Source organism: Myripristis murdjan, chromosome 9 (genome assembly GCF_902150065.1).
Source record: "Myripristis murdjan chromosome 9, fMyrMur1.1, whole genome shotgun sequence".
Classification (NCBI taxonomy): domain Eukaryota; kingdom Metazoa; phylum Chordata; class Actinopteri; order Holocentriformes; family Holocentridae; genus Myripristis; species Myripristis murdjan.
In genome coordinates this window covers 25,604,581-25,617,273 of record NC_043988.1, presented here as the reverse complement: position 1 = coordinate 25,617,273, position 12,693 = coordinate 25,604,581, and the positions used below count along the sequence as shown (strand labels likewise).

Genomic DNA, 12,693 nt, shown 5'->3' with positions numbered 1-12,693 from the left:
TTTAGCACTGTCTCTACATTACACAACAGCAAACACATCACAAACCAGAATGAATGACACCTGTAACATATATACAAAGCATCAATTAGCCACTAACAGGAAACCGGAAATCTTAGAAGTCATTTATACACTGGCTGTCGACACATAACTAAAAATGATAACTTCTTCTTCATGGTTGAGCGCACATGACCTCAATCTGAAATGAGAAATCGGCTCAAAGTGAAATGGATGAGGCTATACATAGGAGAGGCCATGCAATAACGTGATCTTATTTCACTAGACCCATAGTTATGATCAGAGGTGCTGCACTTGCCATTAACGGGAGTGTCGAAATCTGAAAGTAAGAGTGTAAATTTCCAATCAAGAGGGTGAAACGTTCAAACCTGATGGCTATTATAACAACAGAGTGATATGTTTTCTTAATTTAGTCAAAGACGGTTGGACTGAGTGACATGATTGGGCGATTGCAACAATAAAATGATGAAGAGTAGGGCATTTTGGAGCAACACTGCTGTGACTCTGCTGATTTTCAGTGGATTGGAAGGCATTAACGTCACATTTATAGTAATTACAACATTAAAACCTGTTATACCCCGTGTTCGTGTTAGTTCATGGGGTTGCAGCTACAGGAATGATAGTATGGTGGGCGCTGTACAGTCTGTCTGAGTGGGAAACTGTGCGATCATCCTCATCTGACCGTGCGAACATCAAACATGAGAGGGCTTGTGGGTAGTGTAGTCTTAAGGGCGAGCGGGATGGGTGAGGTACGTAGTGTGCTTGGCCTGACTCTTGCTATCAATCAGAAGCAGCTGGTTATTCGTGTGGTGGGAGATGATCTCCTGCAGGCTGCCGAAAATCTGAGAGAGAGAGGAGGAGAGAGATAGAGGGAGAGGGAAAAAAAAAAAAGTAACGATGAGTTCTCTCTTTTATCTCAGAGGTGCATTGTGAAGGAATGCTTACGGAGCTGCATTCCTTCCACAAATCATAACTCTGCCCTTTGTGCACCCAAACGACTCCTCTTTATACTCTCTCTTTCTCCTTTTTCACTTTGTTTTTATGGACCTTCTTCTTTTTGTATTTTTTCTTTTATGAACTTTCTTCTTATTATTACTCAACTTCTTTGTCTTCATCTACTTGTTTGTTTAGACCTTCTTCATCTTCCTCCTCTCTCTGTTTCTAAGGACCATCTTTTTCATTTTGTTTTTCATTCCTCCTCCTCTTCTCCTCCTACCTCTTCTTCTTCTGCTGCTTCCATCTTTCCTTCCTTCCTTCCTTTCTTCACATTTCTCTTCACCATCATCTTTGTTTCTGTGGGCTGTCACGCTTTTCTTTTTCTTCATGTTCCTAAAGACCATCTTTTTCGTTTTATTCATCGTCTTCTTTGTTATTATGACCCATTTCTTCTATTCTTCTTCTTCTATTCTTCTTCTTCTTTTCTTCTTCTTTTCTTCTTCTGGCCTTCTTCTGCTTTTTCTCCTTCTTCTTCTGTTTCTTTGGACCTTCCTCCCCTGCTTCTTCTTAGTTGCTATGGACAGTCTTATTCTATGGCCTTTCTGTTTCTTCTTCTGGACCCTCTTCTTCTTCTTCTTCTTCTTCTTCTTCTTCTTCTTCTTCCTCTTCCTCTTCACCTTCTTCTTTTTGTTCTCTCTCTCTCTCCCTCTCTTACCGTTTTTCTCCCCTCTAAGTCTTGCCACTGTGCTCACCTCTTCGTTCTGCTTCCCCTCCTTTCCCAGGGCGTAGCCTTGCGTCTCCTCAGGAAGAGCGAATGGGATGTTGTAGACCTTCTGCCGGTAGAGCACGGCCAGCGTGTACGGCTGGCGGGCGTTCTGGGCCGAGCTGTTTCGGATGAGGAAGGCACCGTCCTACAGCAGAGAGAGCGAGGAAGAGGAAGAGGAAGGAGAAGGCAGAGGTTGAGGCAGAGTGGAGAAAGCAAAAGGAGAGGAAATGGAAACAGAGAGGAAGGAAGAGGAAAATTGAAAGTGGGTGGGTAAGAAATATGGGGGAGGAAGAGGAGGAAAGGTGAAGAAGATGAGGGCAAGTGATGATAGAAGAAGAAAAGCAAAGGAAATGAAAACATAAAGAATTAGGAGTTTATAAAATACTATGAGCAGTAAATAGTGGAAAGGAAATTTCATTCTCATGGCAGACCAGAGGGCGTCTCACTCAGCTTGGGTTTGTTGTGTATGTGTGTGTGTGTGTGTGTGTGTCACAAAGATCCTTAGGCTGTCAACCCCCCCTTGCCCTCACCCCTTTAACCACCAACCACACACAGACACACACACATAAACACACAATAATTAACACATTGTCTGTCTGCACAGTGCCCTTGCCATAAGCCTATGTCTTTTCTTGGTTGGAAATAAAAACAAATTGTGGCTGAAATTACTCTCACATCATTAGCTGTTCATTTTACCATGAAACGAGACAGGGCCTCTCTGTAAATGAGGACAAAAGGACAGCGAATCCCTCATATAATCACATCAAGCTGTTTGCCTTACCTTGTTGACCCTCAGCAGGAGGTCCTCAGCAGTCTTTCTCTGGCAGTCTTTAGCAAACCACTCCTTGTCCTGTAATATATCACAACATAAATATATCAATAACAGCTTAAACACGGTACCCTGTAGCTCATGATGTGTTTTCTCAGGACTGTAGGGAGCCATACCTCGTCTCCTGATTGTTTGGCAGCTTTCATACCACTAGAAGATGCTTAAAAGAGATAGAAAATAGGTTATGTGTGAAAAATGGGTTTGTGAATTCAAATTTAATCACAACCACATTGTTAAATAGGTCAGATTCATGTCATTTAACCTCCTGAACTCTGGTTTTCCCTTAAATTTACATCAAGTTAGAAAAAAAAAACTTTTCTGAATTGTAAAACAATGCCAAATGCATATTCTGTATCTGCTGGGTGCAACTTTTCATTAAAGCTACGTCACACTTACACTGGGTGAAATATTCAAACTCAAGATACCATTGTTTTATGGCTGCAGTGTTATGTCAAATAAAAAATATCTCGATGTCTTGGGCATGCTTTTGCACATATTTCCCTGTAATTCAGCAGGACATGTCTGGTATATTTGGAAACCTTGGAATCACCCCTAGATTTCAAAATAAAGCTCTGTAAGTTTGAACAAAGCTCGGCCATGCATGCAGAGAAAAAAAAAGTGACATGTGACCTTACCTGCAGGCTTACTATCCACAACTGGAGGAGGCGGGGGGCTGAAATAAAGCCAGCAAGGCTAACATTATTTATTGAATTTAATCCTGAGATGTGCACTGATGGGGTCCAGTGCATAAAGCAGCTGGAAGCAAATGCTCATCTTTACAGCTTCGCAACTTGCAGCTAATGTGATATATGTGCAGTACATTGCAAACATCAGCACTCTGCTATCTCACTTTATTACATGCATTATAAATATCACTTGCCTGTCTTCATTCCTCGCCTCTTACCTGGGTTTAGCTTCCTTCAGGTTTGGTAGCAGAGGAGGTTTAACACCGGGAGTTGGTGGAGGGAATTTGGCAGGAAACGTGGAGCGTCTTGCTTCTGACGGCGGGGCTACAGTTGCAGGATATGTCAGTTTTCCCAGTTATGATTATAAACTGCTGTTTATGCAAGCTCAATCATATGTACTGGTGCTGGATCAGGTTTTAATGTACAAAGTAGATGTTTTTACCTGTTTTTACCTCAGGGAAGTGTGAACTCTGGAAGGGAGAGAATAATGACTGAACAGTGAAAAGGATCAAAATGTTTTACTGATACTGAAGGTGCTGAGGAGCGAAACTCAGCTTCTTACATAGGAAATGGAAACACACAGTGATGAGAATTTCAATTTCGAATTCTCCAGCTCTCTTTGGACAAGATTACAGAGGATCATATTGATCAAACTAAGCACTGAAATCAGAGACAGTGAATACAGATACTCACTGACTTTGCCCTGGGAACTGGAGGCTTTATCCTGCAGATGGAGAGCAGGTCAGTTTTCATATTCAGTGTCAACAGCACTACTGTGAAACCACGATATATTCACTTGATTTGCATTTTTCTGTAGAATACTAAGTAGCATCACAGTCTGATATGACATAATACTATGCAGACAGGTCATAGCCCAGATTAGGACCAGGTCCTGGTTAGGAAGCTGTTGAACTACTCTGAGCCAGGTGAGGTGCACCTACATGGGGATGGGCGCGGGTGCTGCCACTGTCTTGGGAGGAGGCGGCATCCTCATCTGCCCCCGAGGAGCAGGAGGACAGGCTGAAGGACAGGAAGAGGGGAAATGATCATTTTGAAGTAATGTAGGTGTTGTAACTAAAGAAGTCAGCTGTAATACTAAATTTATAATCTCATAGTATAAAGTGGCAGGGCTGGAGTAATGCAGTGGGAACAGCATGCAGCCTACCAACTGTTGGTTCCAGATACAGGTCATCGTTATCTCCCTGAAATACATAGACACAAATATCAACTAAAACACATCCTGAAACACAGTGGAGTATAATAACGCTACCAAATTTCACACACACTCACATCTTCATTTGGATCCAGATACACATCTGAAATGCAGAAAGAAAGAAAAAACAAAGTTGCTCTTGTGTGTCAGTTGTGGTGTCATACAGTCCCCTAGTGGTGAGCTAATTCACAGACATTTCCCCAGCATGAGAAAAACTTCACAGTGCACGTACGACAGCCCAGCCTGCCAGACACTTTTAGTTAACACATCTGTGAGTACGTTAGTCTGCTTAGTGTTTTTCAAAGTGAGGTCCCGGGACTCAAAAGGGTCCTGAGAGCCTTCCAAGGGGTCCTCAGCAAAATGTGGAATAGTTTAACTCCTCTGTAATTTAACTCACCAGAAATTGTTACAACAAAATACATGAATTATGAATGATTACATATTGTAACATTATATTTCAGTTTCATAACTTAGAAATTATTTGTCTGAACAATGCAATTCCTATTTATCTAAACAATTTAATACTTTACACAAAACAAAATATCTTTTCATATGAGGGACCCCTATGGCAAAATCACATCAGATGGGGGTCTATGGCTTCATTAAAGTCCACTTGGGGTTTGAAAACTCCTGTGTTACTTACTTACTTAGTTAATGGGGTAAGGGAAACTAGTAATCCTTGAATTCCTTGTTTTAATTTTGGCAGCATCTTTCGTGCCAAGTCGGTTATTTTTGTGCTGCACTTCCTGGAGATAAATTTGCAGTCAGTTTGTTGATGAAATTTGAATTTCTGCATTTGTTTATTCTAACCAAGCTCCCATTCCCTCAGCTTGTAACAAAAACTCCTCTCTTGCCCATGAAAGAGCTGCCTGACAGAAAGTGTTTTGGAAGGCAAATAATAGCTTTTGTGAACGGGGTATAGGTTTGAAATACAATAATGCTGTCAAACAGGTATCGAGAGCAGCACTCAAATTAACAGGTCACATATTTCCTACTTTACAATATTGCTTTGATTATCCTTTTGTTTGTATCAGTAGTAGTGATTACCTTCCTCAAAGTTGGAGGCAGGGGCCGGGATGGGAGCCGGGACTGGAGCAGGGGCAGGGCGGGCAGGAGCAGGGGCCATTTTCTTCAGGGCCGGCCTTTTCCCAGGCTTCTCCTTTCTGTCTATCTCGGGGGCTGGGGAGAAAAGAAATGGACAAAGTGGGAGCGGGATGAAGGAGATGGATAAAGGGACAAAGAGAGACTGGATGTACAGTGAAAAGTAGAGGAAAAACTAATGGACAAAATGAAAAGGTTAACCGCAACATAACACATGTGCTGTTTTCATGAGAAGCACTGAGATGGGCTGATGAAAACGGATGAGTGACTCACGTTTGTTGCTGTTACTGGGATCAAAGTAGAAATCCTCAGCATCATGTTGAGGTGGAGGTTTCTGAATGAGACACAGGGTTTTAAATTTCCTGACGGCAACATGCGCTGACAAAGTCTCAACCTCTTTAAAAAATGGTTGAACAGTCTCTAGTTTGCTGCAACACACACACACACAGATGACACACATAGCAGATCATTTTAATTACCATAGGTTTGCCCATTGGTGTCATTTTGGCTGGCCTGGGGGGAGGAGCAGCCCTCCTCTGTGGGACCGCAGGATTGGACGACCTCTCTGCAAAGACAAGTGCCATCAGTGAGGTCATATCAAAGAGGAAGGTGATGTTATGATGATTGTATTCATAAAAACTACTTAATCATTTTACATTATTCCATATTTTGTTGTCTTTTGTTTTGTTGTCTGTAATAAGTGAGTTTTACCCAGATACACATTCTCTTCCACTTGTCTTGGCGGGACTTTTACGGCGGGACGTTCACAGGGAGGAGCTTCGTACATGTCCCCATCCTCTTCATCCTTACACAAACAAACATGCACATAACACAACTTCAGCTTCAGGTTTAGTGACGAGAAACTTACCACTCTGCCGCAGCTTCTTGTAAGTCCAACAGGAAACTCGTTTTTGGCCTTTCAGAAAAAAAAAAATTATAAATGTCCTTTTTGAAAATGGGAAACTTGTCGTCCAGCTGTGTGTGCCTTTTTGATATCTGAATTTACTCAGAATAAGTTTTAAACCACGAGTTTTCATTTCTATATTTGGAACTCTTTTTTACAACGACTGCAGTACATTCCAAGAATTGGCAAACTTCTGCAGATTAGACAAGATTAGATGGGATTAGATGAGACTAGATGGGTACTTTAATAGAAAACCACAGACAGAAGTTTGGAAAGCTGTGCGAGCCAGCAGAATAGTGCAAATGCTTACAAGGCAATGTATATATTTTTTTTTATTAATACTAAATAAAACCTGTTAGAAAGCATACTTTGCAACCTTTTTTTCACTGGATAATTTTTCAAGACTTATTTGCCTACACGGTTGAGGTTGTGAGATTATAAATGATGGGAACCAACATTTTAACAAAGCCTGGGGTGAAAAATACTAAATATATCCTTTAAAGTTGCACATGTTATCCTGTTTTGTCTTGTGTTAATTTGTTTTTAATTGCTGCTGAGAGAGTGCCAAACTGAATTTCGTTGTATAACCAAAATGACAATAAACTTCCTTATGTCCTTATGTCCTTATGTGTTGCATTCAACAATACATCGTTGCCACACTCATTTTGAGACATTACTGTGCAGAGACAAGACCACTGCCTCTACACTGCATTTTGCATCGGCTGCACAACTAGATTTTGCATGAATTCTGCGGGATTGTAGAAAGATCTGTTTTTCCAGAACTTTAGGAAAAAGAGAAATGAGTGAAAGACTAATGGAAAAATCATCCCAACATGTTTATCCACTTCAGTAAAGAGAGAAATCAAAGACACAGAGAGGGAGGGGTGGGGTAGCAATATTACCTTGTTTCTTTTGTTAAAGGTAGTTATATTGAGGTGAATTCATATTGCTGTTGGACCAGAAATCCAACAGGAGGAGAAGGAAAAAGTCAGGAGACCACGAAATGAAATCAGATGCAAACAAGGACAAGATACAGCAGGTAGCTCTACCAGCATTCGTATTTTTCCATTATGTAGCCAGTAGAAACTGTGTATAGGTATTGTGTTTTTTTTTTTCTTGTACAGTGTGATACATCCCTAACAACTAACAATGCCTCTAGTGTGAGGCTGAGGCCAGCAATCCTCCCAGCCACGGTCTCATTTGTTTACAGGAATTTAGACCAATGTATCACAATTAATTTGACAATGATATATCAGTTTTTAAAGGCGCCACATGTCACACCTTTTAATATCAAGTGGATATCTGAACAAATCCAGGAAAACAAAACTTCAGTGACCTGGTCAAATCGTTTTTCTTTTTTTTTTTTACTTACAAACTCATCTTCTGGCCAGCCGAGCCCTGCGCTGTTATCTGAAACAGTGAGACAGACAGAGGAAGAGAGAGAGATGGGTGTCAAAAATGTAACAGAGAAAAAGTAGAAGCATAGAATCTGGAAAAATAATGAGTAAACAAGACATTTAAATGTTTTTGATGCGGCCAATTAAATCTCACCTATCCTTTTGGGCGGAGCTGGAGGCCCACTGTGTCTGACAGGAGAAAGAGAGAACACAGTATTGCTGCATTATATGTACTGTATTACCATTGCTTTTCTACACATTTTAATGAGTGTAAAATTCTATTAAAACATGCATAGCAAACAGCCTCTGTCGTCCTTTCTCCCCATTAAATCATAGTATAATATGTAGTATAATACATGAATGGAGAGAGTTAATTGGCTATGTTAACTGGTGCTGTACTTACAGGTTCTTCAGTTTTCCAAAGAAGCTCTGAAAGCACAGAAACATCTAATTAGCATCCAAGGACTGACAGAGAAAGAGAAATATGAGTGGAGGCAGGAAGATTGGTAATTTATTTTTCAAGCTACCATATGCTCCATATGACATGTCACGGTTAAGCGCTCTGTTAGATGGTGACAGTGTGTGTCCAGTTCAGGGGCGGGAAACCTTTTTGGTTCGAGGGCCGGATAAAGAGTTGAAGACCAAATGAGGGGCCACGTTTTAAATTTAGAGGATAACTATACCTGTGCATTTTGTTTCAAAACAGTTATACCACAATACTTTTCCTTGTAGATTGTTGTCCTTGTTGATTAATCATTGCTATCTCATGTACTCAGAACTCATCACCAGTGTGTGATGCTACAACTCAGTGGGAACAGTGGAGTTGTCCTCCCTCTCACTTTGTTCAAGTCTAGTGGTATTTTTGAAGTGGAAACCCTTCAAACCCAGTATGGCACACAAATGTTCATCAGCTCAGTTTTAACAAAACAAACAAAACGCTGTGAAAACTGTGCAGGCTGCCCACAGTTTCCCAGTGTGCTTCACTGCGCTCTTTGTGATTTTGTGAGCCAGCATGGACCTGTGTGCCAGCCACACAGCGTGTGCATGAGTATCCTACCATCTCAAGCTCAACTTATATCTGACATAGCCAGCACATTTGTGAAATAAACAAAATAATTTATTTTCCTGTACAAACATAAAATGCAGCAAGGGGCTTGGATTCAGCTATAAATCATGATTTATGTCTGTGGGCCAGATCAAATTGTCTAGCGGGCTGGATCTGACCCGCGGGCCTTATTTTGCCCATTTGTGCCCTAGTTTATGATTTACATGTAGTTAAAGGTTTCCAATCAGCCTCATACATCACAGCTATAACCAGAGCTGAGTCAATGGATGCTTTGTAGTGAAAGTCACACTGTTGGACAAAAGAGACAAAAGAGCTTTATTAAAGAAGACAAGGTGTCGCGCCGCTATTAGATATAGTTAAAACACGCACACGCACACGCACACACACACACACACACACACTCCACTAACACCATGTGCAGTGGGCACAGTCATTAATCTTGTTTCTTGTGAGTTTATCTGAATTTGGAGTTTTGCTTACTGAACATTGTGATGGTTGTTTGGGAATCAGTGTTGCACAAATTAATGAACATTATCGGTGAAATCACAACAGCGTTCAACCATAGGGACAGGCTGTACTGTGCATTATTTCATCGCCATGATTAAATGAAGATAAACACACATGTCAGGTGAAATCAGGAAGTGGAGCTATCAGTGTTTTCACACAGGGCCTGTTCACAGCAGCGCCGGCTGTGGAGGAAGTGCTGATGTAAATGATCGCAGACGGACGGACCGGGAGAGAGGGAGGGATTAACAGGCTGGTAAGATTTGTCGTTCCTTCTCTCTCTCTCCCTCTCTCTCTCTCGCTCTCTCTCTCTCTCTCTCTGTGGCTCTCTTTCACAGACACACACACAGCATGTCACACACCAGGTTATTTACTGTGTGTGGTAAACACTCCACAGGTGAGAGGTGAGGGGAAAAAAAGGAGAGAGTTACTGTACATATTTGTTCTTCTGACATCTGACTGACATCAGCTATCCCAGAAAACATTTCTGAGTCTGTTGAAGTTTGAACAACAGCACAATGCTTTCTACAAACCACAGTGTTGTGTTGCAGCTGCTCTCTGATGGTGAGTTTCAGAGGAACAACAATACCTTGTGTCACACCTCGGAGGAGAAGAATAGTGTTGTGGTTTGGGAGGCCACCAGGAGGAAAAGGAAAAAGCCATGAAACAAATGATGCAAACAAGGACAAGACACATGACTGCCATCATTCAAATTTTCATTATTCAGCAGATAGCAGTTTGTGTACCTGTGTGAACAGTTCATGGCACAGAGTAGAAAATGTTACGTAATTACAATCATGTAGCAGATCGTGCTGAAAATCAGAAACACCGGGTCACGGTTGCTGTACGTCTCTATCTTCTAGTAGAGATGGTCAGCCGTAGTGTGTGCTCTGAAATCCCCAAAAGTGAAATTCAACTTGAAGAGAATAAGCCTCTCATATTTCAGGTGTATACAGACCATGCACAATGTTTTAAAACTCATAAACGGTGCACTAAAGCAGAACCATAGTGCAACCATAATTTTTGAGGGGCACACCTATTCACTTTTAACATTTTCACAGAGCGAGTGAGAATAACTTTGAGGAGGGAACTTAGAAAAAAATGAGGAAAGAGGGGATACATTGCCTGAATCGTCACGACAAACTACTAACAACAAACATATAAACATATTGTCCACATCTAATAAATGTTAAATAGCAACGATTCAGGGCCACAGATTAAATGGGCATGACGTCTGTCCACTGGGACGCCAGGGACAAATAGTTGTGATTTTCCCTCTGAGGTGCCCACACACTCTCACTTATTAACTCAAGTTTCAGTGCAGCGACAGCACAGATTGGCTCTCACCCTCATTGTGTGTGTGTGTGTGTGTGTTGATTTTTTTTTTTTTTTTTTTTTTTTTTAAGTTTGCTTCCAACCAATGACAACGCAGGGAATTAAACTTGGAAACTAAGAAGCTCAGATATTCCAACAACAGCAAACAAATGCAAACATACACCTCAAGTTTCCACTGGTCAGTTTCACCACCAGTTTTTCATTATAAAATTTGACTAAGAAACTTCCCTAAGAGTCTCCTTGGAGGAGAAAAAAGTTAACATTAAAAAAACAAGTTTATCACTTTAAGAAATAATAGTAGTAAATCTACATGATCTACATCCACGTGTAATAAAGGCAGAAATGAAACCATTTTAAATACCAAAACCCATAACTACAAGTGTCGCAGACAACAACACATAAAATATACATGCCAATGATGCAATTTGACCCAAATGAAGCAAATGCTATTTTTATTGTTGCCTTCTAGATTTTTTTTCTTCAACTTTGGAATTAAACGTTTGTAGTCCTAAACTGAAAGAACAGATATAGTTTGGTCAAGATCTCAACCAAAACACCCAAAAAATGTGCAAAGTGCAAGGGAGCACCAGCTTTTGTGTGTGTACTTCAAAAAGGAGCATCTGCAAAAACTGTTACTCAGTTGTAACAGTTGAATTAATCAATTACATAATAAAAAAATATAGTGCTATGAATACATCAAACTGAAAAATATTTTTTTGAATCATTTATTCATTGAAGCAAATTGATTTTATGGAGGACTGCTTCTCAAAGTTTGTACCAAATGTTTTCTTAAAAAAAAGAAAATGACCATCTTTCTTATTCTTTCTGTGAGCTTGAGGTCTGTTTTAAAACAAGTGAGTGTGCAGACACCTGTGACTGGGTTTATATTCAGTCCACCTGAAAACACTGGCTGTCGGCTTATTTTCAAGTTTTTAGTGTCCACACACTCTTTCCAACCACTTTAACAATGACTATGCCCTCTTTCACACACTGTCAAACTGTCCAAAAAGAGAGATGTCTAAAATAAAAAAAGGAAAACTGGACTCACTTCCTACAATAATAAAAGCCGGGCTCACTTCCCTCTCACACCATGCAATGTTGACAGAAAATAAACCACCAAATAACAAAATTAAAAGTGTACATTACCATTGTCATGATTGAGGACGAGTCTCACAGCTTCAAGTCATGAGGAAATGTCTTTGTTTCGGTCTTGGATGCAAATAGATGTGAGATTCAAACGGAGCGATACAGACGGTGGAGGTGAATAGCAGCTCTTACTGTCCTCATTTGCATTTCCTACCTGTGTGTCAGACAGACAGTCGCACCTGCCGCTGGAGAGCCTGCCCTTCGACAAGCCCACACACAACTGGAAACCTGCAGTGTGTTCATGTTACACCGCCTCACAGTTTCCCCACAGTGACCTGCCACTGGGCCTTCATCCAGCTGCGTCTACAGTCATTTACTGGTAAAAAGCTTCTCCCTTGTTGTTTCATCTGCCACGCCAAGAGGAAATTAATTATTAACTTTTGTTACACTCACCTGTAATAACAAACCATCAATCAGCCATTTAGTAGGAAGTACACACATTATTTGGTTACATTTTAGATATAAAACCCAAAAATCAAACACAAAAATTGCCCTGGCAACATATATACACCAAGGTGAAACTATCATTACCACCAAGTTATCCTCTTTACCCTTTTACACAGTACTACTACCTACAACTGATAACTCTCCATTGTTTATATAGTGCACCCAAAATGTTGTAGGCTGCTTTTTTTTCACATATTTTGTCAACAAGTCAGCATATGATTATCTAATATCACCAGGAAGAAAAGCCAATATTCCTAAATGGTCCTGTTGTTGAATAACTGGGGAAAGACCAGTGCGGTCAGCTGGATGCAATAGCCAACCACACAGGCTATATAACATTTTAGTCAC

At 40.7% G+C, this 12,693-nt stretch overlaps 1 protein-coding gene across 2 annotated transcripts; it reads right to left on the bottom strand.

Moving 5' to 3' along the window:
* Positions 1-12,017, bottom strand: LOC115365846 (B-cell linker protein). Of its 2 annotated transcripts, none has more exons than XM_030061040.1 (19): positions 11,899-12,017; positions 8,251-8,276; positions 8,002-8,036; positions 7,823-7,860; positions 6,258-6,351; positions 6,026-6,111; positions 5,820-5,880; positions 5,493-5,624; positions 4,523-4,548; positions 4,398-4,434; positions 4,174-4,252; positions 3,926-3,956; positions 3,675-3,723; positions 3,451-3,556; positions 3,182-3,219; positions 2,663-2,706; positions 2,499-2,567; positions 1,704-1,862; positions 1-857 (listed from the first exon to the last, which is right to left on the bottom strand). In XM_030061040.1, the coding sequence occupies exons 1-19, from the start codon at positions 11,905-11,907 to the stop codon at positions 741-743; spliced, it is 1,236 nt and encodes a 411-aa protein (XP_029916900.1). In that variant the 5' UTR covers positions 11,908-12,017; the 3' UTR covers positions 1-740. The 2 variants fall into 2 exon arrangements, with proteins under 2 accessions (XP_029916900.1, XP_029916901.1); XM_030061041.1 differs by having other exon boundaries at positions 3,675-3,702.
* Positions 12,018-12,693: the final 676 nt, after the last annotated feature.

What these genes read in the sequence shown, in the direction of transcription:
- LOC115365846 (XM_030061040.1), bottom strand. An exon ending in TTTGGAAAACTGAAGAACCT is followed by an intron (nt 8,037 to 8,250) that starts GTAAGTACAGCA and finishes TTCTCCTGTCAG; the next exon opens with ACACAGTGGGCCTCCAGCTC. An exon ending in CTGAAGGAAGCTAAACCCAG is followed by an intron (nt 3,220 to 3,450) that starts GTAAGAGGCGAG and finishes GCTTTATTTCAG; the next exon opens with CCCCCCGCCTCCTCCAGTTG.